Genomic DNA, 21574 nt, shown 5'->3' on the forward strand with positions numbered 1-21574 from the left:
GGAGAAGGGGGGGGGGGGGGGGGGGGGGGGGGGGGGGGGGAGTGGAAATAGGTTTACAGGACTGAGTAACATATATGCTGATGTTTGTTTTTGTTTAATTGATAATCTCTCTTTTTTATCCTCAGTTAGCACATGTTTAGCAGGATCGGTGTTGTTGCCTATTAATTTTTTTTAAGTGGGAAGCCAACATATACCATGATCACTGCTAATTTGGAATATATTTTCATTAATTCTTTCCAGTGCTAGCATAAAGGGAGATAACAAGGAATAAGTGAACTTGGTGAATTCAAGATATAAATGGCTGGAAAAAAAGTTTTCCACATTTGCAGTGTTGGAGTCATGCTTTCTTTACCCTACATCTTGGTTTCACTGTCTAATGGTTTCTCACTCTCATTTTCTTGTGAGATCAGTTGGTATGGTTTTTTCATTTCATTCTCCTCTATCACAGAATTTCCCATTTCAGCATCCCTGTTCTTCAGCTCATGCCGTGATAAATGTTCAACGATTCCGGCTCCAATGGAGTCTCCCAAGACATTGGTAGTGGTACGAAGACGATCCCTAAGGAGAAATAGTAAGTTAGACTTCATTTCACCACTTGTTCAGAGAAACATGCGAACTAGCTATTAAAATGGTCTTAGAAGAGCTACCAGATGATTAATCAATTTTAGGTATATTCATGTATCTGAACCATTAATGTAATGATTTCTTCTACAGAAATTAACAAATAAACTATGATTTGGAGTCACAGTACTCTTGGCAACTTCACAGCAAGAAACAGCTGTGTGACGAAGACAACAAAGCAAGCATACGGCAGATGCTTCTTGGAAGCATTTCTATACTCTGGTGGTTTGGGTTTATATCACAGAATCACAGAATCACGGAATAGTAGAGGTTGGAAGGGACCTTCAGAGATCATCTAGTCCAAGCCCTGTGCCAAAGCAGGGTCACTGCAAGCAGTCTGGACAGGAACACATCCAGGTGGGTTTGGTTATCTCCAGAGAAGGAGGCTCCACCTCTGTAGGCAGCCTGTTCCAGTGCTCTGCCACCCTCAAAGTAAATAATTTTTTCCTGATGTTCAGACAGAATTTTCTGTGTTCCAGCTTGTGCCAAAGCAGGGTCACTGCAAGCAGTCTGGACAGGAACACATCCAGGTGGGTTTGGTTATCTCCAGAGAAGGAGGCTCCACCTCTGTAGGCAGCCTGTTCCAGTGCTCTGCCACCCTCAAAGTAAATAATTTTTTCCTGATGTTCAGACAGAATTTTCTGTGTTCCAGCTTGTGTCCACTGCCTCTTGTCCTGTCTCTGGGCGCCACTGAAAAGAGTCTGGCCCCATCCTATTGACATCTGCCCTGTAGATATTTATAAGCACTGATAAGGTCCCCTCTCAGTCTCCTCTTCTCCAGGCTAAACAGACCCCGGTCTCAGCCTTTCCTTATTAAGAGAGGTGCTCCATTCCCTTGGTCATCTGATCACCCTTATATCCTCTGAACATGTAGGCCAATGAGAATCTACCTTGTTAGGGTAATTTCCCTCCTGAGCATAAACTACAGTCAGTTATTTAGTGTGGAATTCTGCTGAAATAATTCAAATTAAACTACAAGAATTCAGGCCTCTTAGAGGGGTCTGCCCACAAGATGTAGGAGGCAGCTTGATGCGGAGTGACTGGCGCTATTACCTGATAAGTGTCCACCTATGTGAGGCTGTGGCTTGTGGTTAGATAATAATATGAAAATACTATGTTCTGATAACAGCACGGGAGACTTCTTGCTGGGTTCACTTGAGAAGAGTGAAGAGTAAAAGCCTTTGGAAACTGTAACTAATAGGGGTTAGACAAAATAGAGGTTGGAGGAAACCTTCTGCCTTTGATTTAATTCCTGGACCTAAGGGATATTCCCATATTCCTAGAGGTGCCAGTTAGTCTTCTACAGAGGAATGGAACAACTGAGGGGCAATACATTGTGGTGGCTGGATAAGAGAGTTACACAACTGTTTCTCATTTCTGTGTCCATAGGATAGACATATGAACCTTTCCTAGATTAGATAGTCAGTGGAGCTGCAATGAACTGGGTCAGATCTGAACCAGCTCAGCCAGATTGATGGAAAGTTTTTCATTGCCATCCTACAAAAAAAAGAAGACTAAAGCAATTCATTGCTAATTTAATTCTAGTGTGTCTGAAAATTTTCCTAGTACCCTGGGGATCCAGGTTTCTATGTAACCTTTTTGCATGCAAGTGAAACCATCATTAAGTAACACCCCTCACCATCTGCTCTAAGAAAATATCTTAATCACAAGAAATTATGATTCTTTTTAACACTTCTTTCAAACTACCTGACACAGCAAAAGAAGTACACCACTGATTGCAGTACTGCCACAATGTCCCTGCCTATTACACTTCTAAATATGGTCAAAGCCCTTAGTCACTCCATAAAAGTACTTACAAGAACCAGTCCACTGCAATGATAAGAGTGATATCATCTGTAGGCAAACCTACTGATGTAAGCACAATGACCATGGTGACCAGTCCAGCTTGAGGAATGCCTGCGGCCCCAATACTGGCAGCTGTAGCTGTGATGCTGTGCAAAGAGATGGCAAGAGCAATTAATTGACTTCCACAATAAACTCTCCTTATTATCTGGCAAACATTAAACACAGATATGAAGCAAGAAGGTATTTGCTCAGTAATAAATAAAAAGATGTGCCCAGCCCCTTATCTGGACACTGCATAGCTGCGGGAGAGTGTGAATCTTAATCCAAAATGTTTATACTAAACCTTTATCCAGAATCCTTGAAACACAGTTTTGTTAGGTGGTAGGTCCTCTACTAGATGCTAAGTAGGCCTGACAAAAACATTACAGCCTCCACCCTTTGAACACACTCACTCTACGAACTCCAACACATTAAAAGCTGAGAATGTAATTTTGTCCTGGCACATCTAAAGCAAGAACTTTTATTCTCTGTCCATCTCACTATAGCTTCATGCCAGGTAAAATATCTATCCTCCAGCAGTTGGCATTCTGCCATCAGAAAGCTGAAACCTGCCAGAAATCCTGAAGCATGCAGTCTAGTAACTTGATAGAAATATGCTTGTTCACACCTGCTTTAGGAATAATTTATTTTGTCAGGTAATTTGGCAGGGAGCAGCTCTAGTATTAATGAATGTGGAACTATTGACTCTGAGTGTGAAGGCAGAGTTTTGCCTCCTGTTGATGAATATTGAATTAAACTGGTGGCTTTTGTGGAGAGAAGCAGTTCTGTTTGAAAATCTACATTCCAGTTCATCGTATCTTAACTTTCAGTGTTCCTGAGTGATAAATATATATATATCTCTGTCCTACCGTGTCCCTCTCTCCTCTTGTTGACATTTCTTTCTTCGTATGTGTACCCGTTGCCCTTTTCAACTGTTTGAGTAGCATAATCAAATTAATGCAGATCCGTTATCATAGAGTGCTACTTAGTGGGTTGTTTGGTGTTCTATTTCAAACATGAAGGCTTGTTCTTGAAAATAAACCTGACTTCTCCACCTCTATCAGCTGGTGTAATGAAAGGTATTACTGGTTCTTACACAGCTTGCTCAACTTATATCTTGAGACCATCAGTGCTAGGAAATCACTGCCTCTCCTGGCATTAGCACCGTGATGCTTTTGTGCTACTGCTTTGTACATGCATTATAAACTACCTGGTACTGATTTTAAGTCTATAGCTCCTAACAGCAGCATGAGTTCTTAGGAAAGAGAATTTAAAAGCCATTACAAACTGTTTTTCTTGAATCTACTACGTGCAGTGATAAATGTGTCATGTTACAGTTCTTAAAGATTTACCTAATGGAGAATATGTGCTGGGGGGCCTCTTCTGTGCAGAAGATGTAAGTCATTACAGTTATTCAACTACTATAGCAGTTCCTGTTTTTAGCTCTAGATATTTTTGTTTAATCCCACATATAACAACAAGGAGGAGTCATTACAAAGGTGCTTTTATTAGATGTAGGTAATAATGGCTTCTGTACCTGATTGTGATTATCTGCCCAAAGTTCAGATCAAAGTTGTTAACCTGTGCAATGAAAATTGCAGCCAAAGCCTCATATAAAGCAGTTCCATCCATGTTAATTGTAGCACCAACTGGGAGTACAAATCTTGTAACTCGTTTGTCCACTCCGTTTATTTCTTCTAGACACTTAAATGTAACCGGTAGTGTTGCAGAACTGAAACAGAAAAAAGAAGGTAATAGATGATGTGAATTCTGCAAAGGGGGAATGAGAACAATGTCACACATTGTGATGACAAGAGAGATTGTTCTAATCATCTTAATTTTTTTGTGAACTACCAGAATATATTTTTCTTTTTAAATGCAAGGCTGAATTTCAGCACTTGTAATGATGAAGGTTCTTCTAATTCTCTTGGAAAAAAATCCCAATGCTTAATTACTGTTGCTGTCTATGTAGTCCCTAGTCTGAATGTGTCTAACTTCAGTATTTTGTCAAAAGATTCTTGTGCTTATTTAAAAATTTCCCACTTCTTATTTTTACGTCTTCAAGTTATGATTGAATCATCCCTAAGCATTGTTTTCTTGAAGTTATACAAATTGAGCTATTCAGCCCTGCAGTAAACAGCACTTTTTATCTTATTTATTTGCTGGCAAGGGCATTTTGATGAATGATTACATTACTTTACCACTTGTAGGTTAAGACTAGTAGGCAGCTAATCACTACACAGACACTCGCTTTCTTGCCCCCACACCCTGAGTGGGACAGGCAAAGAGGAAAGGAACAGTAAAAACAAGAAAACACAGCAGTTGAGATTAAAAAAAAAAAAAGTTTAGTAAGTGAAGGATAATGGAAGAAAAGAGAAGGAAAACAATCAAAACAAGTGGTAAAAATGCAATCACTCATCACCTCCCAGCAGTAGAACAATGCCAGCTAGTTCCAAAGTAAAAGATGGCTAGCCTCCCTCAAATTCCCTCTTTCCCTTTTTATTGCTGAGCATAATGTTACAGGGCATGGAATATTTCTTTGGTTAGTTTAGTTCACCTGCTTGGTTGTGTGCCCTCCCAACCTATTCCACACCCCTGAGTCTACTCCCAGCAGGGCCAGAGTGAGAAACAGAGAACGTCTTGACACTGTTCAAACACTGTTCAGCAATAGCTAGAACATCAGCATGTGATCAGTGTTGTTTTGGTCACACATGTAAAACACGGCACCATACGAGTTGCTACGAAGAAAGTTACCTCTGTACCAATCAAGCCCTGCACACCACTGTTCCTCTGCGGCTACATCCAAATCTGATATAAATGATAATTTCATTTAAAGACCAACCCAACTGAACATTTTGCCACCATATTCTATAGAAGTGCCCATTCAGCCCACATGACGCCACGTTCCTTTTCAGAGACATTGCCTCAGAAGGAAGGAAAATGTGGCCGTTTCGCAAGAGCTGCCTTGGCTCTTTGTTCTTAAAGATGTTATCTCTACATCTAATCACACCAAAGTAAAGAGGTTTTTCAAGACACACCAATTCAGATTACTTTATCTTAGTGACCCCTTCATTGCTAACTACTTAACAGACTTTCATGTCTTTGAAAACTTTATCAGTACTGATAAAATAAAACACTGATAGAATGTAAAGTAAAGAAGGGCAGGGGAAGATTGAAAATCCCTTTGATGACAGTGAACTTAAAGTTGAATTTTAAACAGCTTTTAAATCCACTTGCAGTATAGTATGCTCTCTTCCGTGAATCTAGGTTTTAACTCAGAATCTGGAGCAGTGCCAAGTGGTATGTCTTACAGAAGCTGGAACATAGCCTCTTAACACTATTACTGTTATGCACCAAAGTTGGAGTTTCTTTTACTCTTTTCTCTTAAACGATGTTGGCTGGCATTAGTTTTATTGTCTTCTTTTAATCAGTACTCTTTAAATCACTATTAATCAAGTTCCCTTTTAGGCATTCCACAGATTTGCAAGGATTGACATCAAAATGCCAAATGTGAAATTAGTAGTTGTCCTTCTCTGCCCATTAATATAATATTATAATTTTTTAAGTCCTCAAGACCTTTTCCAGTTACACAAAACTTGATCAGATTCCATATTAATGGTCACAATATCTGCTCATCCAGATCCTCAAAATAATCTCAAATACCAGGAACTTAAATTTGGTAATACAGAATGTATGACATCTGTCTTTAAGAAACACTTTTAAAATCTGTTAACATGTTTTATGAAAGGCCATATGGCATAGAAATGTATATTTGACTACAATAATGTTTCCTTTCACCAAATATCCAGTTTTTTTATTCATATGACCTGCTATGTTTTCATCAGCAATGAGCAAGTGGCATTTCTGTTACAGGTTGTATACCCATCAATGGCTATCAGGATTTTGAGCACAGGACGTCGGCTTCCAATAAGGGTCCTTAAGCCCTCTCAGCTTTCCTGAACTTTCCTGTTTGCTGCTCCATTTTGCATGCACATCCTTTGTCAGCTGCATCCTTTATCAGCAAGCCATTACAAACTACTTAAAAATGTCAAACTCCAAGGCTAATCAAAGTCACAAGGGTTCCAGCCATACAATCTGCGTCACCACAATAATTTTGTCTCTGTTCAGGGTCTTTTATAGAAAACAGAGTTCAAGTCGATATAATTATAATAATTATCTCTATTGGAGAGCAGCAGAACTGAAATAAAGTGCCCAAGTGGATACTTGAATACAGAGTTAACCAATTACATTAGGCAAAATTATCTCTCAAACCAGTAATATTTAAAAAAAAATATGGCCTTAAAAATTGTCTTGTACCTGGAAGACGTTCCCAAAGCTGTGACTAATGCCTGGATTAAGCCTCCAATAAATACCCAAGGGTTCTTACGAGTGATCAGGAAGTAGAGAAGAGGTAGGACAATGACAGCGTGAATTAGCAAGCCGATGATAACAGTTACAGTATACATTGCCAGCTGACCACCAATCACACCCATATCTTCCATCTCAACAATTTTTCCAGCAATCAAGAACAGGATCCCCAGTGGAGCGTACCTGCAAATAAGGAATCACATCAGTATTGTTAAGAACAAAGTAGAAATTCTCTTCCCCATTCATACCTCTTGTGTGTAGATGCATGAATGTAGGATCTCACTGTTAGGATGAATGCAATTATTCAGAAGCAGTTCAAGAGCTTAACCCTTTAACTCTTAACAGTTCAACCTGGATTAAACCACAGCAGTGAATGTTTCTGATAAACTGTGCTGGATGCAGGATCTGGTAAGGAATTCAAGATGTATAGCATGCCTTTCAGACAAATCAGGAGACTCCCTTTCGAATTCAAGTGTCATTTAAAAGCTAGTTTAGCCAATTCTGTTACAATTCTGTCTGTATGAATGAAGGCTCAACCAACATAGTTGTAGACTATGCCAAGTGTCCAGTTCTATTATATCACCAGTACCATTTCCCATGTTGTTGGGGAAGGAAACCACACAGAAGGCTGAAAACTTCAACGGTTTCAAGCTACTTCTGGACATGTCCCATTTTATCCAGTGGGGCAGTGGATAAACACTTTAGCATGAAGCCATTTGTATGACAGAGCTTTGCTGCATTGTGGGGCAGCAACACAGGTGGTATGGCCTGCTTTTTCCTATGAGTAAACACAGCTACAGATGAAGAAAGATCCAGTGCTGAGCATAAAAATCTAACATAATTTTGCTGCAAGCTGAACTTGTGGTACAGCCTTATTTCTATAAATGCCCGCTTGTCTTTTCACACCAAGTTACAAAATTTGTCCAGCATATGCCAATAGCACTTTAAGCCTTGTAGAAATTTCTCAGAAGTAACAATTCGCACCCACTCTTTATCATCTTAAGCATAGTTGTAAAGAAGGAGAAAAGAGTTTTGCTTTGTATAGATGTTTTCCTGGCAGAATAGAACTTTAGTTACTAGAAAAATAGGCTTATTTTTAGCTTTGTATTTAGTAGTGCAACATATGTGTGTTTGCTCTTGGGTAGGCTTTTGGAGATGATTTGTTTGTTGTTTTTTTCTGTAGGAAAGAAGGCAAAAGACAAAATTTCTTTTTATAATTAACCTTCTGTCTGAGACATAATGAACCTTCATTGTTGAAAAGACTTCATACCTAATGTTTGAGGGAAAATGTATTGGTTTTATTTATCTATTGAACACAGAAAAGTAAGTAGGAAAATTAAGTGTAAGCAGCACAGCTACAATGCAAGGACAGTATACACTACACAACAGCAGGAAACAGTTACATTGGAAACTAATGATAACGAGGTCTTGCTGTATAGAAATAAGATTATAGGAGAGGTTTGACAGTTTCCTTTAGTAATGTCAGATTAGGATATGAGGAAACTTTGATAGGATACTGCTGTGATTGCTATCTTTATGAAGACATAGAATAACTTTATAAGTTCTGCCATGGTCTGATTTTTCTCATGTCAAAAACTATACACACTGAAAGAGTAGACATGTTTGAGCAAATTATTGACACACAGAATTACAGTTCTTGGATTCATTTATGAAAAAAGCTACAAGTTAGTTAAGATCTTATTGTCTGACTTCCTGCCAAAGAGACTCTTGCTATCCAGTGCCTGACTGTGATGAAAAAATATTGTTAGTAACTTAAAATGGAATTTATTGAAGAGGCACTTACCACATGATTAGAGCTACCAATCTCATGATAGCCTCATTAAGGCTATCAAAGAAGTCTTTTAATGCCTGACCTTGCTCCCTCATGCTTCCAATCACCAGGCCAAAGCTTATTGAGAAAACCACCAATCCAAGGGCATTCACTCCATTTACAGAACCTGGAACAGGAACTATTTCCTCTTTCATTCGAGTGAGTGCTTCCATTGCTTCTGACACATTGCTTATTATGGAAGCCACTGTGGACGTGTCATTGGATGGAATATTTACTTTAAACATTCTCTTTTCATAGTTAGTTTTGAACTGTTAAAAGAAAAATAAAAGAAAAACAGGAATTCTGTGAGTCATAGCAAACAAAGGTAAAAATCACACATTAAATTACTTATTACTATTGTAGGACATTTGAATTCTTTGTGTAATATTTGTTGGTAAAATGTACTGTGATGAAAACCTGGCTTTCCTGAAAGCAAAAAAAATTCCACATTAACTTCAAGAACTAAATCTTCACTTTTAGCTTCTAGAACTTATTTTCTCTGAAATATGGCAAAATCAAAGATGCAGATTTGTTATGCTCATGAGTTTTGTGACAAAATGTGCATTTATAGAAATTGCTGTTTTTCCCAACAATGTATTTCCAACTGTTAAATAAACAGGTCTTCTTTGGTTAGTGAAAATATTTTCACGTGCTCTGGAGTTTGCTTACATTTTCATCCTTTTGAATTAGAAAAAATTAGAATAAAAGTAACTTAACATCTCTTTATTCCTTTGCTATGGCAAAGCCTTTAATTTTCTATGCTTTCAAATAACAAATCACCACTTTTTTTTTTTTTTTTAGTTAAGAAAAGTGTTCTACCTTAAAACTTTCCGTTATGGAATGGGCAAACGAATTTCAAAATCTCAATATGCACCTAAATGTCTGCTTTGAAAAACAGTCTTTCACCACCTAATGCTTTCTGAAGACAAATGTGCATCCTGAATATTTTCACCTGGGTTCAAAAAGCACTGCAGCTCTGTACTGATTAAATTCTTCTGAACACAAGGAATACTAAATATTTACATATTTTTATATATATCCATGTAATGTTATATATAAACATTATAAAATGTTTCTAATATATCTCAGGATGTTAAATACCCTATTAAAGCAATGGGATACTGGTATCAAGATTATCCAGCAACTTTAGATTTTTATTCCTTTAGGCCTGCCAACAAAAGACAAATATTAAGTACAGGAGCCATAGTATTATTAATAATATGTGGAGTCTGTTGTGCACTCCACAAGCATTTGAGTGAAACGGAGTACTTACGACCAAGGTGGGAAACCTGAATATCACTATAGATCAACACTGACCTAACTGTCTGTTAGGTTCCACACATGAATAGTTTTGATGCGTTCCTTCCACATATTTGCTCTATTCCCCTGAAGGCTTAAGTCTTTCTGAATTTCAAATAAAACTTGCTTACAGGAGATTTATGGAAAGTTTCTGAATAAGATCTAGCAGAATGAATCTCCATGGAGGTCAGATATTCTTGAGTTTTAAATGACATTTGCTAAAAAGTATTAAGATTTGGACTGTGGTTATAGGAGACATAAACTGTTCAAACACTTGGCTGACACCAAGCTTTACTCTCTTACCCACTCACATCCAACTTGTGGTACTTTCTCTTCTGTGTCAGTTCTATGTTGATCTCTCAGTGAGACAATTCTACTTTTTAAATTGGCAGAAAACTTACTAAATTAAAAAAGTAGCCACTTTGGGATAAAGGCTGTGGACGTGAATCTTACTGACCTGGACATGAATCACTGACTGATGAGTGCCAGAGAGGGCAAAACACTGAGACTGGAACTACACAGCCAGGGAAGAGGGTATGGGATTGTATTTTAAAGGTATCACAGTGGAAATGGAAATTTTCTAGAAGTTGTCACTGATGTGCTATTTAATTCAGTCCTGACAAGAATGTTAAAATACTGCCTAACACTGTACATCAAACACTTCTAATTATTCTTTTTTATTCTTTATTCTTTTTCCTTTTTTTAATGTCTAAAGGTATGATAATTATATTTTTATTACTATTTTTTTCAGTGGAAAAAAAAATGAGGTAAAAATTCCTTAATGCAAATACCCAAAGGGTGTAATTACACTGAACTCGTGGGCGTACAGATTAGACAAACAAAAAAGCAAGCTGCTTATCGAGGACTGGAATTAAACCCTAATTTCCTACTGAATTTCCTATTAATTTCCTACTTTCTCTAGACACATCATAACTACCTTGGTCCTGATTCTCCTCCATTACCCTCAGGTCCTTCTCTCATTCCTACCCATTTGACTAGGTCAAAAGCAACATGTGATACGACTGTTAGACAGTGTTAGGTGTCTGCTGCCTGGGTGGTTGGCTGCTGCCTGTTGGAACAGGCCATGAGCTAATTCATAAACCACTTTTCTTTCAGTAGCAGCACAGTCTTCATTTGTCTTAGAACTGCCTAACCTCCAATTAGGTTGGAATTGGCCATTGGGCTCAAAAATTACGATGGGACTGAGAAGAAGTTGGGAGACTACAGGGGACAAAGCACAATCACATGAAGTTTCTTATCTCTAAGAACCCAGTTAGAAATCATTTTAGGTTGCAATAAGCATATTTCTTTTTTTTGGGTGTTGATTCTGGAATTCTGTTCCAGCAGGAAGATGCCTTTAATTCATTATTAGTTAAGTCTCTTTAGAGGTATAATATGAATTTTAGGACCTCACTTAGCAAAGTCCATTTCCATTTCTACTACTAGACTGGTACACAGATGTGTAGATCTTCTCTGATGACTTACCCTGTTTATCAGACTTAAGTATTCAGAAATGTTACTAGGGAGAGTAGTCTTTCTAGAACCCCTTCCAGAGCAGTGAAGAAATGGTCTAGTTAGAGTGAGATTCGAGACAGGAATCTGAGCAACAGGAATCAAAGCAACTTTATTTGCTCTGGAACAATCACTTGAGCTAGCCTTTCTTTCACTATTGCTAAATGAGGTTAAGGAAAACTCTGTGGATTTGTCTCTTTTCTTATGTGCAAAGCTGTCTATCAAAAGTCACAAGAAGGTTCCTGGTGAAGAAAAACAAATTAAGGAAAACCAAATATGGAAAATGCAAAGGAGATATCTATGAAAGAAAAAGCGTAGGTTGAGCTTTATTTGTGTTGGTGCTTTTTCAGATGACACTAAAGTTTGCTTGGCCACCACAAAACAAATCTTCTGTGTGTAGAATGGTGAAAAAGCCAACTGTTTACAGGAGTGACAGGGTGAAGATCACCTTCAAGATGATACAAAATGTCAAAGATTTTGAAATAGATGAAGTAATAGCAGAATTGACTATTACTGCTCTGCAGAGAAGCTGGTAATAAGAGAACATTTTGTGAGCTTTTATGAAATTTCTACTTTCAGGCAGATCTCTGTGGTGGGAATCAGACATCAGCTGTTCATATAGCTCAAATTGACATATTAATATCACCCTGTGATTCTGCAGATCCTTGCTCTTTTCTAGTATTTAGTTCTGGAAGAATTTAGACAAAGAAAAACAGCTCATATAACAGACTGTAGGCTTAAGGGTCTCAGAAGTGCTGGTTTTGTTTTACTAGAAGTCCACACACCTACACTGATAATCTGTGCTGGGCTGGACAACACTACTGAAGACCTGTCATTTCTGAGGATGTTTGGTGCATTTTGTCTCTAGAGGTATTTTTGCCTGGTAAGATTTTAGATGCAAAATGCTCCTATTTTTTCCTGAATTTCATGTGTAAAGAACAAATTAGAAGCAAGGTAAATATTATTTGGAATATATTAATAGTAATAACTTTCTATGAACAACCTTGTCTGCAAGTAAAATACAAAAATAACGCACTTCTGGACTTTTTTAAAAAACAGTCCTAATGAACAACCTTTATTAAAGTTCTCTTATTATGATATAGACAATATAATTACTTTATAGTATAATATAATGAATAAGTTATTTACACTTTTATTAGTATTTTATTTTCATTAGTCATACAAGATACCCACAGTCACTTTACTTGAATATATTGCATGACTTTTTAAGAGGCAACTTTATAACATGGCAATAGCACATTCCAGTGGTTGACTTGTAGACAAGGTAATTGCATGGGTAACTGCTCTGACAACTCATAATTTACTGTCAGAACTCTGAGATAGTATCATTAGCACCTTTTGTGATAAGTCTGTATTATGATGTAATTTTTAGTGAATGAAGATTTTAAAAGCAAGCCTAAAAATTGAAAAGAAATGAAAATTAGGCAGTGAAATCCCATAGTCCTAATTAATGTCTTCTTTTCTTTCCATATGGACATACATGAAAGCATTCTAAATTGTCTGCAGAAGAGCTGATGAAACAGGTTAAAATAGATCTTAACTAGCCAAAATTATCATGAGGAATAGACAGAATAGTTAGTATTCATGTCTGGATGTGTGATTAACACTTCCAATCCTCTTGATAAGGATGAGTCCATGAAAGAATACCTAATTAAAAACAGCACAGAAGAAATGCAGTTATTAGATGCACCTTTCCAGTTCTTTAGGCTTCAGCTGGCATAAAATTCCACCTAGTCACAACAGAATGACCCTCCTTAAATTGTTAAACTGATTCTGTTTCTCTTGATGTCCTAAGTTCATTTGTGTTTCTTTTGTCTTTTGATATACCCCCAGAGCATAAGAAGTTAAAAAGCAGTATCTGATTAAGAAGCAGACTCCTGATGACTACTTAGCCCCAGGCTAGGTAGCATTTTTGAGTTTGACAGAGAAAGACTAGTGAAGAGATAATGGCCAGACTTGAAATATAAATCCAAAGTTTTCTTTAGATATCCCTAGACTGAAGGTGAGTATAGTGATACAGAGCAAATTTCGAACAAAGTAATCTAATTTTTGGTAAGTGTGGAATATTTATCTTCAGTAAGTCTTTTCACACCCCTGTTACTGATAAAAATCAGTAAAAAAGCCTACAAATGATCAGTACATAGTGAAGGCAGCGACATATATCATATGGAAATAACCAGCATCAGAAAGCATGCTGTTTGGATGTTTCCAGAGATCCTTGCCTGCACTGATTTAATTGGAGGAGGTCCTGATAGATACAGGGTGCCAACAGGACTTTGATCTTCCACAGGGAGAGAGTAAGTGATTACTTCAGAGTAAGTGAAGAACAGAATGAGACTAAAGTCCAACATTTTCCATATTCTTCTTAACTTGCTAGGCAAGCGTGGCTTTTTTTCCCCTTAGGCTTTCCTGGGGCATGGGGCTGAATGCCACCAGTGAAGCTTGAAATGATTCTACTGATTCTCAGCTGAAAGGTTTGAATGAAACAATTTCCTTAGCTTTTCTGTTGGCTCTCTTTCTCTCCTACAGGGACTTCTCTTGGCTTCTAGGATCCACAATGGGGGGTCCTTTTTGGAGGAGAAAAGGGCATTTTCTTCCACCACTCTTCCTGTTTCCAAAGAAGATAATGTGAAAAGAAGGAGGAGGAAGAGAAGAAGAAGCAAGAGGAGGCAGCTTTTTTTGCCTCACAGACTTGCTGGGAAAAAGAACAGGAAAGGGAATACAGAGAACCAGAAGACTGAATAAGAAACAGCAGAAAATTTAGAAAGATCTTTCCTAATTAATTCTTTAGATCCCAGTCTTAGTTCATGACTCTTCTAGCAGCAATCCTATAAAAGCTTTCCCAGGTCCTTCTAGAAGCCCTTCCCACTTTGGTTACCTTCTCCGTACAGCTCCATTTCACTTTGCAGGAGACTAATTCCATATCCAGAAAGCTAACTTCACTAAAATTAATTATGCAAAGTAAAGTACAGGTTTCCATATAGTGGTACTATGAAACTTGAGAAATAGTTGATATTTTGAGGATAAAAAACTTTGGAAATGATAGTTGGTCCTGTTTGTTAGTGGAGCTGCTTTGGGAAGTGCTTACTATTGATGGGGAAATTAACAGGTTCAAAACTTGCTGTGAGTACTAACACAGTCATTGGAGGGCTTCTCTGCTGGTCATGGTAAGGAAGAAAGAAAAACCTTCCTGTGGGTTCTGATGCAGGAAAGAAACCTGCCTAAGGATGCTGTAAGACAGAACCTGAGCACCTAACATATCAAAATATGTGATTTAAATGTGGAGTGTATATGCCAATGATGATTTCCAGGTGTGCAAAGTGATGGATCAGTAGTATGCCTTTGACTGCAGGTGACTATGAGTAGTAGTCTGTTTTGTGTTTGAGAGAGCAAACATGGTGTTACAGAACCAGATTAATGCCAGATGGATCATCCTTCTTCATAGATCTTCTGAGAAACATGAAAAACATGATGTAAGCTTTTGAAAAGAAAGTTATGGAGTAGGTCATATGGATAACTATGAATCTTACATCTGAATTGTTTCTCCTGTAAAATATTTTTAGTTTAACAAATCTGCAACAACAAAGTAACTTACACCTAAAAATCTAGGGTTTGGTACCTGATTCAAAAGGTAATAGTATCAGTACAACAGATTTAAAATCCTGGTGCTTCAATAAGCTTAGGTGCTGCTGAAAGTGAGAAAAAAACTTAATGAAATATTTCCTGTTTTTTGAACAATTTTTTTGAAATTTCTTTAAGCTGTAAAGCACAGGAGAAATACAATATACTTAATGGAAACAGAATCTACAGGACATCTTTAATTTAGAACATGGACTTAAGGCTGCTAATCACTGAGTCATGTCCTGTTGCTGTTGGACACTTTATCAAAATAACTTTTCAAGCTGTATCTTAAACCTGATGAGTTTGTTCCCAACAACTCCAAATTGAAGATTTTTCTTGGAACTCACCTTTTGGGTAATGAAAGTTAAAAACCTTACTAATTCTCACTAGATTCAGTCATAGTGATTTACATTTGTTCTTGTATAAACATTTTTCTTTATCTAACACAGTTCTGTTCCCACTTTGGTTTTTGTACCTGAAGAGTTTTTAAATCAAGCTTCTTTTTGAGTTATTTTCTGTGTTCTTTTGATAATCTCACCAACTCCTCTCTACAGTGTGCTACTTTTGCATGAATCTTCCTCTGAATGTAATGATCAGAACATACTCAGTATTCCAGACAGTCACATTCCTCTGACTTTATTTCCTGTCTTGGAGTTATGTCACCTAATATACTGTAGAGTTGAATTAGAGGGTTTTAAAATTTTTTTTCCCTTTTCTTTCTGGTGATGACCTCCCATCTCAATGGAAAAATTACTATTAATTTCTAAATGTTTATTTCATATGTGACCAAATCTGATAATTTTGTTATTCCGTGATGAAGAGCTACAAGGAGTTAACCAAATATGCCAGTGTCTGGAGTATTGTGTCCAGTTCTGGGCTCTCCAGTTCAAGAAGGACAGGCAACTGCTGGTGAGGGTACAGCAGGGGGTTATGAAGATGATTAGGGGCCTGGAGAATCTGCCTTACGAGAAGAGGCTGAGGGACTTGGGTCTTTTTAGTCTGGAGAAGAGAAGGCTGAGGGGAGATCTGATCAATGCTTATAAATAGTTAAAGGGTGGGTGTCAAGAGGATGGGGCCAGTCTTCTTTCAGTGGTGCCCAGTGACAGGACAAGAGGAAATGGGCACAAACTTGAATATAAGAAGTTCCACCTAAACATGAGGAGGAACTTCTTTACTTTGAGCAGAGCACTGGCATAGGCTGCCCAGGGGGGTGGTGGAGTCTGCTTCTCTGGAGACATTCAAAACCCTCCTGGACAAGTTCCTGTGCAGCCTGCTCTAGGTGGACCTGCTCTGGCAGAGGAGTTGGACCAGACGATCTCCAGAGGTCGCTTCCAACCCCATGTGATTCTGTGACTCAGTCTGCAAGCGCCTAATCATTTTGTTGTTGTGTATTGCAGTGTGCCAGGGACATGCTACCTTCTTTTGGTATTATTATATATATATCAATACAAAGTGCTTGGACTTTCTTGTCATCTGTAAATTTCATTGTGTGCATCTCTTGGCCATTTAATTAATACACATATAAATTATCAAACTATCAATACACCCAGTCCTTCAGCAATTTCCATTGCTATCTCCACAAATTTTATCATTTTTACAATAATCCTATCCCCTGCTCAACTGTTTCTAATTCCCTCATATTAAAAACTCTGTCTTATGGAAGTCCAAAGAGATTACATTCATTGCATTTCTGTGGCACAGAAAAACCCCACTGTAACTGCTTTCAGCAGTTATAGATAATAAATTCCCAACTCAAGACATTTATTAAAAATACTGGCTGCTAGATCTGTGACTTTATGCCCTAATTCTTTCATTATTTTGGTATAAAGATGATATCATTTCCGGACTTTATTACATTAAATTCTTTGATTTTTTTTTTCTTCTTTAGATATAGACTTTTGTTTTTCCATACTGCTCTTCTGCATCACTGTCCTGAATCATCACCATCCTCACTGAAAACAGAGGCATAGCATTTGTTGGTTTTGGACCTGGTTCTAGTTTATCTTTAATCTTGACCAAATCTATAATCTAAAAAGTCACTGTTTTTTATTTGTCTCTATTTATATAACTAAAGAAAATGTTCCCAATTCTTTTCAATTCTTCTGCAAGATTTAACTCAGCTGGACTTTGGAACATTTCTACTTTATCCTCTTGCTTTTTGACCTCCCCATTTCAGCTTTATTTTACTGCTACAGCAATAACTGGTAAATAATATCAGTTCAAGATCGTCTGTGGGGTCAATATGAAGCAATTAGATTATGGAAATAGACACTGAAGGTTTCACTGAATCTATATTGTCCTCTTTTTAAAAAAGGAATGTAAAAAGTTACTATTATTTTCTACATAGAACAGTTAAGGCTAAGACCAGGTTAATGACAGAGGAATTTGGGAAGCAACATAGGAAGAACATTCTTTCCACTCCTGTCATAGGTGACATGAAGTCCTCTAATTCAATTTTGTTATTGGTGTCCACAAAATTGTTGCCTATGTTTTGAATCTATGCACATTTCTCACATGAAATTCTTAAACATCTTCCAGTCTTTGTACAGATGGTGCATATCTTAGTATCTTGTAATTTAATGTAAGATTATTTTTGAAAACTAAATTCTGTAGTGATGTTAATGAAACCTGTTGTAGACTTAAGAATTTGACATTTTGAAAAAATTAGGTTTTGATTTGCTGTGCCAGGTGTGATTTACTCACTGCTCATAGCAAATACTGAGACAATATGGTTGAAAACAAAACACAGATTTAGTTGGTTTGGTTTTGGTTTTTTTGACAGCTAGCAGCATATATAAGATTTGTTTCTGCCTCAAGTACAAGTACATGATATTCCTAAAGAAAATGTTATAACATTTCAATTTCTTCCTTTGTTATGTTTTAGTTGGAAATAATGAACCATTTTTACCTGTTTAAAGCAAGCTTCCACCAGATTTGGAGGGAACATATTTCTGCGAAAAAGAAAGAAAAAAGCATGAGAAGTAATAAGACTCTAGTAATATCTTAAGTAGGGGCATAGTTAATAAAAGAATTGACCAGCTAATTTTCAAAGGAATCCTAAGACAAGTATGTAGTCATGTATACAGTAGAGCTTTGCATATAGCATTGGCCTGGTTAGCTTTATCAGGACAAAATGTAGAAGGGTTGGATAGATCCTGGAGATTGCAATCTCTGTATCCAATAGTGTATAGTAGATCTGGTTATGGAGCAGAATATTAGCTAAATTACCAAATGAACAAAGCTCTGTGGGTCAGTGCTGACTTTTAATTTTGTATTTATCAATGCTTTCTGTATCCAGATTAATAAATAAGTTATGCATAAATGCATTAATATTTAAATCATTTTTACTACTTAAACAGCTTTTGCAGTCATGTACCCTAGTACATAATGACATTTATCACTCGAGTCTTGTTGTGATTAAGAAGTAAGTATTTTTAAGGCTTGAGCATTCTTTAATAATAACACATACACATATGTGTGTGTATACTTGTCACATATGGGGGTTTGTTTGTTTGCTTTCCAGAATGGTGGCATTTCTGAGGGAATTAGAAGCAGCCTAACTGAATAAATTTTGAGGAATCTGAGTGCAAACCTCTTCATGGGTCTTTCTGAAGTCCCCCTTCCTGGCAGCATGACTCTTGGAGGCCTTTCTCCATGTCTCTGGCTTCTCCAAATGGGTTAGTGGAACACAAAATTTTGGTGGCTTTACCTGTGGAAAAGCTCCCGAGTTCAAAACCTCAGCTTCCCTACTCCCTGGAATACATCTGTGACATATTAGCTCTATAAAAGAGACATTGCAGAGTCTCTGAGCAAGGAGAAAACAAGATTTTATATCTGTGCCCCTCTATTTCAAGCATTTTACTTGCCTGCTCCTGGAATTTGTTTCCCATCCATACAATTTAACAAGTTGAGTAGATGCACCCAGATTGGTGGCTACAATTCAAAATTAAGATTACTGGCTAAATCAAGGATTCAAGTGAAGTGAGAAAACTGTCAGAAGTTGGAAGTAAAGGAAAGCAGAGGAATTTGGTAATAAGGATTGTGCTATGGAATGAGGAGAAAAGACCCATGCAGATAGCAGAACAGAAGTCTTTCTTTTGTGCATGAAAGAAAGAATCTTTCTTTGAATATTAAAAGCAGTTTCTTCCCTTGCAACACCTTGATTTGGAAATAAATCCATGTAGACTTTTGTAGCATTGTAGAGGTTAGGGATACTGGTATCACATAGTTGAAAGAACTAGTTTATGCATTAACTGTCAAAAATTCTCTACTTTTGTTCTTGTGTGAATCTAAATATTACTGTTGTAGCTATCAGTACAGAAAATGTGCAATATCATAGCCATACCTGATTAAATCAAGAAAGGCATCTGCTGCTGTCACTTGCACAATTTTGCCTTCTCTGTGCATGTTTTCTTTAGTACCTTTCCCAGGGTGGATGATGACCACAATGATTATGCCAATCAATACAGCAATGATCGTAGTACTCATGTAGTAGACTACTGCTCGGACTCCCATCTTCCCGGATGCTTTACTATCCAGGGCAGCAATTCCTAGTAAAGTTAAGCACAAGGACATTCACCTTATACAGTTGCAAGTAAAGAGTGTAAACTCAGCATGATGAAAATGATTTTGTGGGAAGTTTTGATGACCAGTACATTTAAAGCTACCCAAGGTAAATTGGCCCTCTTTTGCAGCTCGTACTGCCACTGTCTTACCATCCCACCCCTAGTGCTTGTTATTACATCATTTCCTATTACCAGAGTTACACAAGTTACTCTATTACAAGGGTTACAAGCTACAACCAAGTGCCTTGTTAACACGTGTTTAAAAGCAAAGATTATTGCTGTGATGCAGTGTGGCACTCCCTATATTCCGGTGAACTGATTCCTGGTTTTTGATTAGCATAGTTACTGTAGTCCGAAAAATGTGTCTTAGGAATGTGCTGCACCCAATTTGTAATAGTAAGAAAGAAAACAGAGTACTCACAAGTAATGCTGATAATGTTTGTTACAACTTATGTGTATGAAGAGTTTTCTTCAACCCCTAATGGAATGACCTCAATTTACCTCTGTCCCAAGCCATGGGAGTTTAAACAGATTAAATGCTGTTAGTGTGTTTCAGAAAATCCTTATTATTGTATGAATAAGCATTTAGAGTCTTCTATAAACTTTGCAAAACTTGCGACATTAATCCTAATTCTTGGCTCGTCTTAATGCATCTGATCTAATGTGAATACTGGGGTGCTCACTATGGCATCTGCTAAAGTGTTTGTTCATCAGATTGCACCAACAGGGCCGCACCGTGTTTTTTAAATGAAGGTGCGGTTCTGCCAGGGAATGAGCTCTGAATCTTTGAGAAGCCGCAACTCATGAGAACTGTCAGAAATGGAAATGCTCTTTTGCTTTCCAAGCAGGTGCAGTTACTGTTCTCCTTAAAATGGCCCTTTGCTCTTAAAATTTCACGTAGTCCATAATTTCCCCACACTTCATCTGGAGGGCAACACCAACTGTCTCAAACCAGTGCTGATGCTTCTTATTGGAATCGAGCTTTGAAAGCGCAGACTGAAAAAAGAGGTCAGAAAAAGATCTCCTTGCTTTATCACCCCCCTCCTATGGACCCCGATGTGGCACGGCCTAACCCAGACTCCTGCAGACTACCCACACATTTATCTAGATACCATCTTTGAACATATAACGCGTAATGAAAGTTGACCACCTTTTGCTCTGGGTACCTATCTCAGAAGAGAAAGCATTTAAAACGAGGCAAAAAGACTGCATGAATATAGATAATATAGAAACATATCATGACCTTACAAAAGTAAACCTGTTCTCAAATCACTGTAGATGGATTGTGCTTCTGGCTATCTTTTAAAGGAGGAAATACATGCTACTGGAGTTACAGTGGAAGTACTGTAGTCAATGATGTAACTGAGATCAAGGCTGTGTTCCAGGCTCTGATCAAATCTTCACAGTATAAAACCAATCACATGCTTCATACTTACCCTTTCATTTCAGCTGGCATTTGCGTGTCTTTTCGGCAGAAGCTATTAGACCCGGTAAGATTTTTACCCACAAAATGAGTTGCGAAGTGAGATCACTAGATTTGTACCCTTAATTGCTTGATATACATGTGCCATTGTGGTAGAAAAGGAAAGTGTTACTGGCACAGTAAGAAATGGAAAACGGGAATCCAATATTTGAAGCACTTGATCCTTCATTTCTCTGCTCAGCTTTTCCATCAGTAAAACTGGATGATAATGCTTGTGGTAAGTATACATTTATGTTTTGGAATTCTGTGAGAAAAATGGTAAATACAAGTAATAAATAGTTTTCTTATCTTTGCAAACAGGAATTAAGTCCTATAGCCCTCTTGTCAGTGAATGGGAGATCGAGTTCTTTTTTAGAGCAAAATAATGAAAATATAATTAGCCAATACTTAAAAATAAATTTAATAATT

The 21574-nt window shown here is 37.4% G+C and overlaps 1 protein-coding gene across 1 annotated transcript in view; it reads right to left on the minus strand.

Moving 5' to 3' along the window:
* Positions 1-11: 11 nt before the first annotated feature.
* SLC1A3 (solute carrier family 1 (glial high affinity glutamate transporter), member 3) overlaps positions 12-21574 on the minus strand; it is a 63905-nt gene continuing 42342 nt past the window's right edge. Inside the window, exons 4-10 of the mRNA XM_014947656.1 lie at positions 19464-19668; positions 18027-18069; positions 8639-8934; positions 6784-7017; positions 4004-4198; positions 2439-2573; positions 12-558 (exon numbers count right to left, since the gene is read on the minus strand). Of these exons, the coding sequence (XP_014803142.1) occupies positions 354-558; positions 2439-2573; positions 4004-4198; positions 6784-7017; positions 8639-8934; positions 18027-18069; positions 19464-19668 (1313 nt within the window). The 3' untranslated portion in view covers positions 12-353. The remainder of the gene's footprint in view (positions 559-2438; positions 2574-4003; positions 4199-6783; positions 7018-8638; positions 8935-18026; positions 18070-19463; positions 19669-21574) is intronic.

Source organism: Calidris pugnax, unplaced genomic scaffold, assembly GCF_001431845.1.
Source record: "Calidris pugnax isolate Ruff unplaced genomic scaffold, ASM143184v1 scaffold156, whole genome shotgun sequence".
Taxonomy (NCBI): Eukaryota; Metazoa; Chordata; class Aves; order Charadriiformes; family Scolopacidae; genus Calidris; species Calidris pugnax.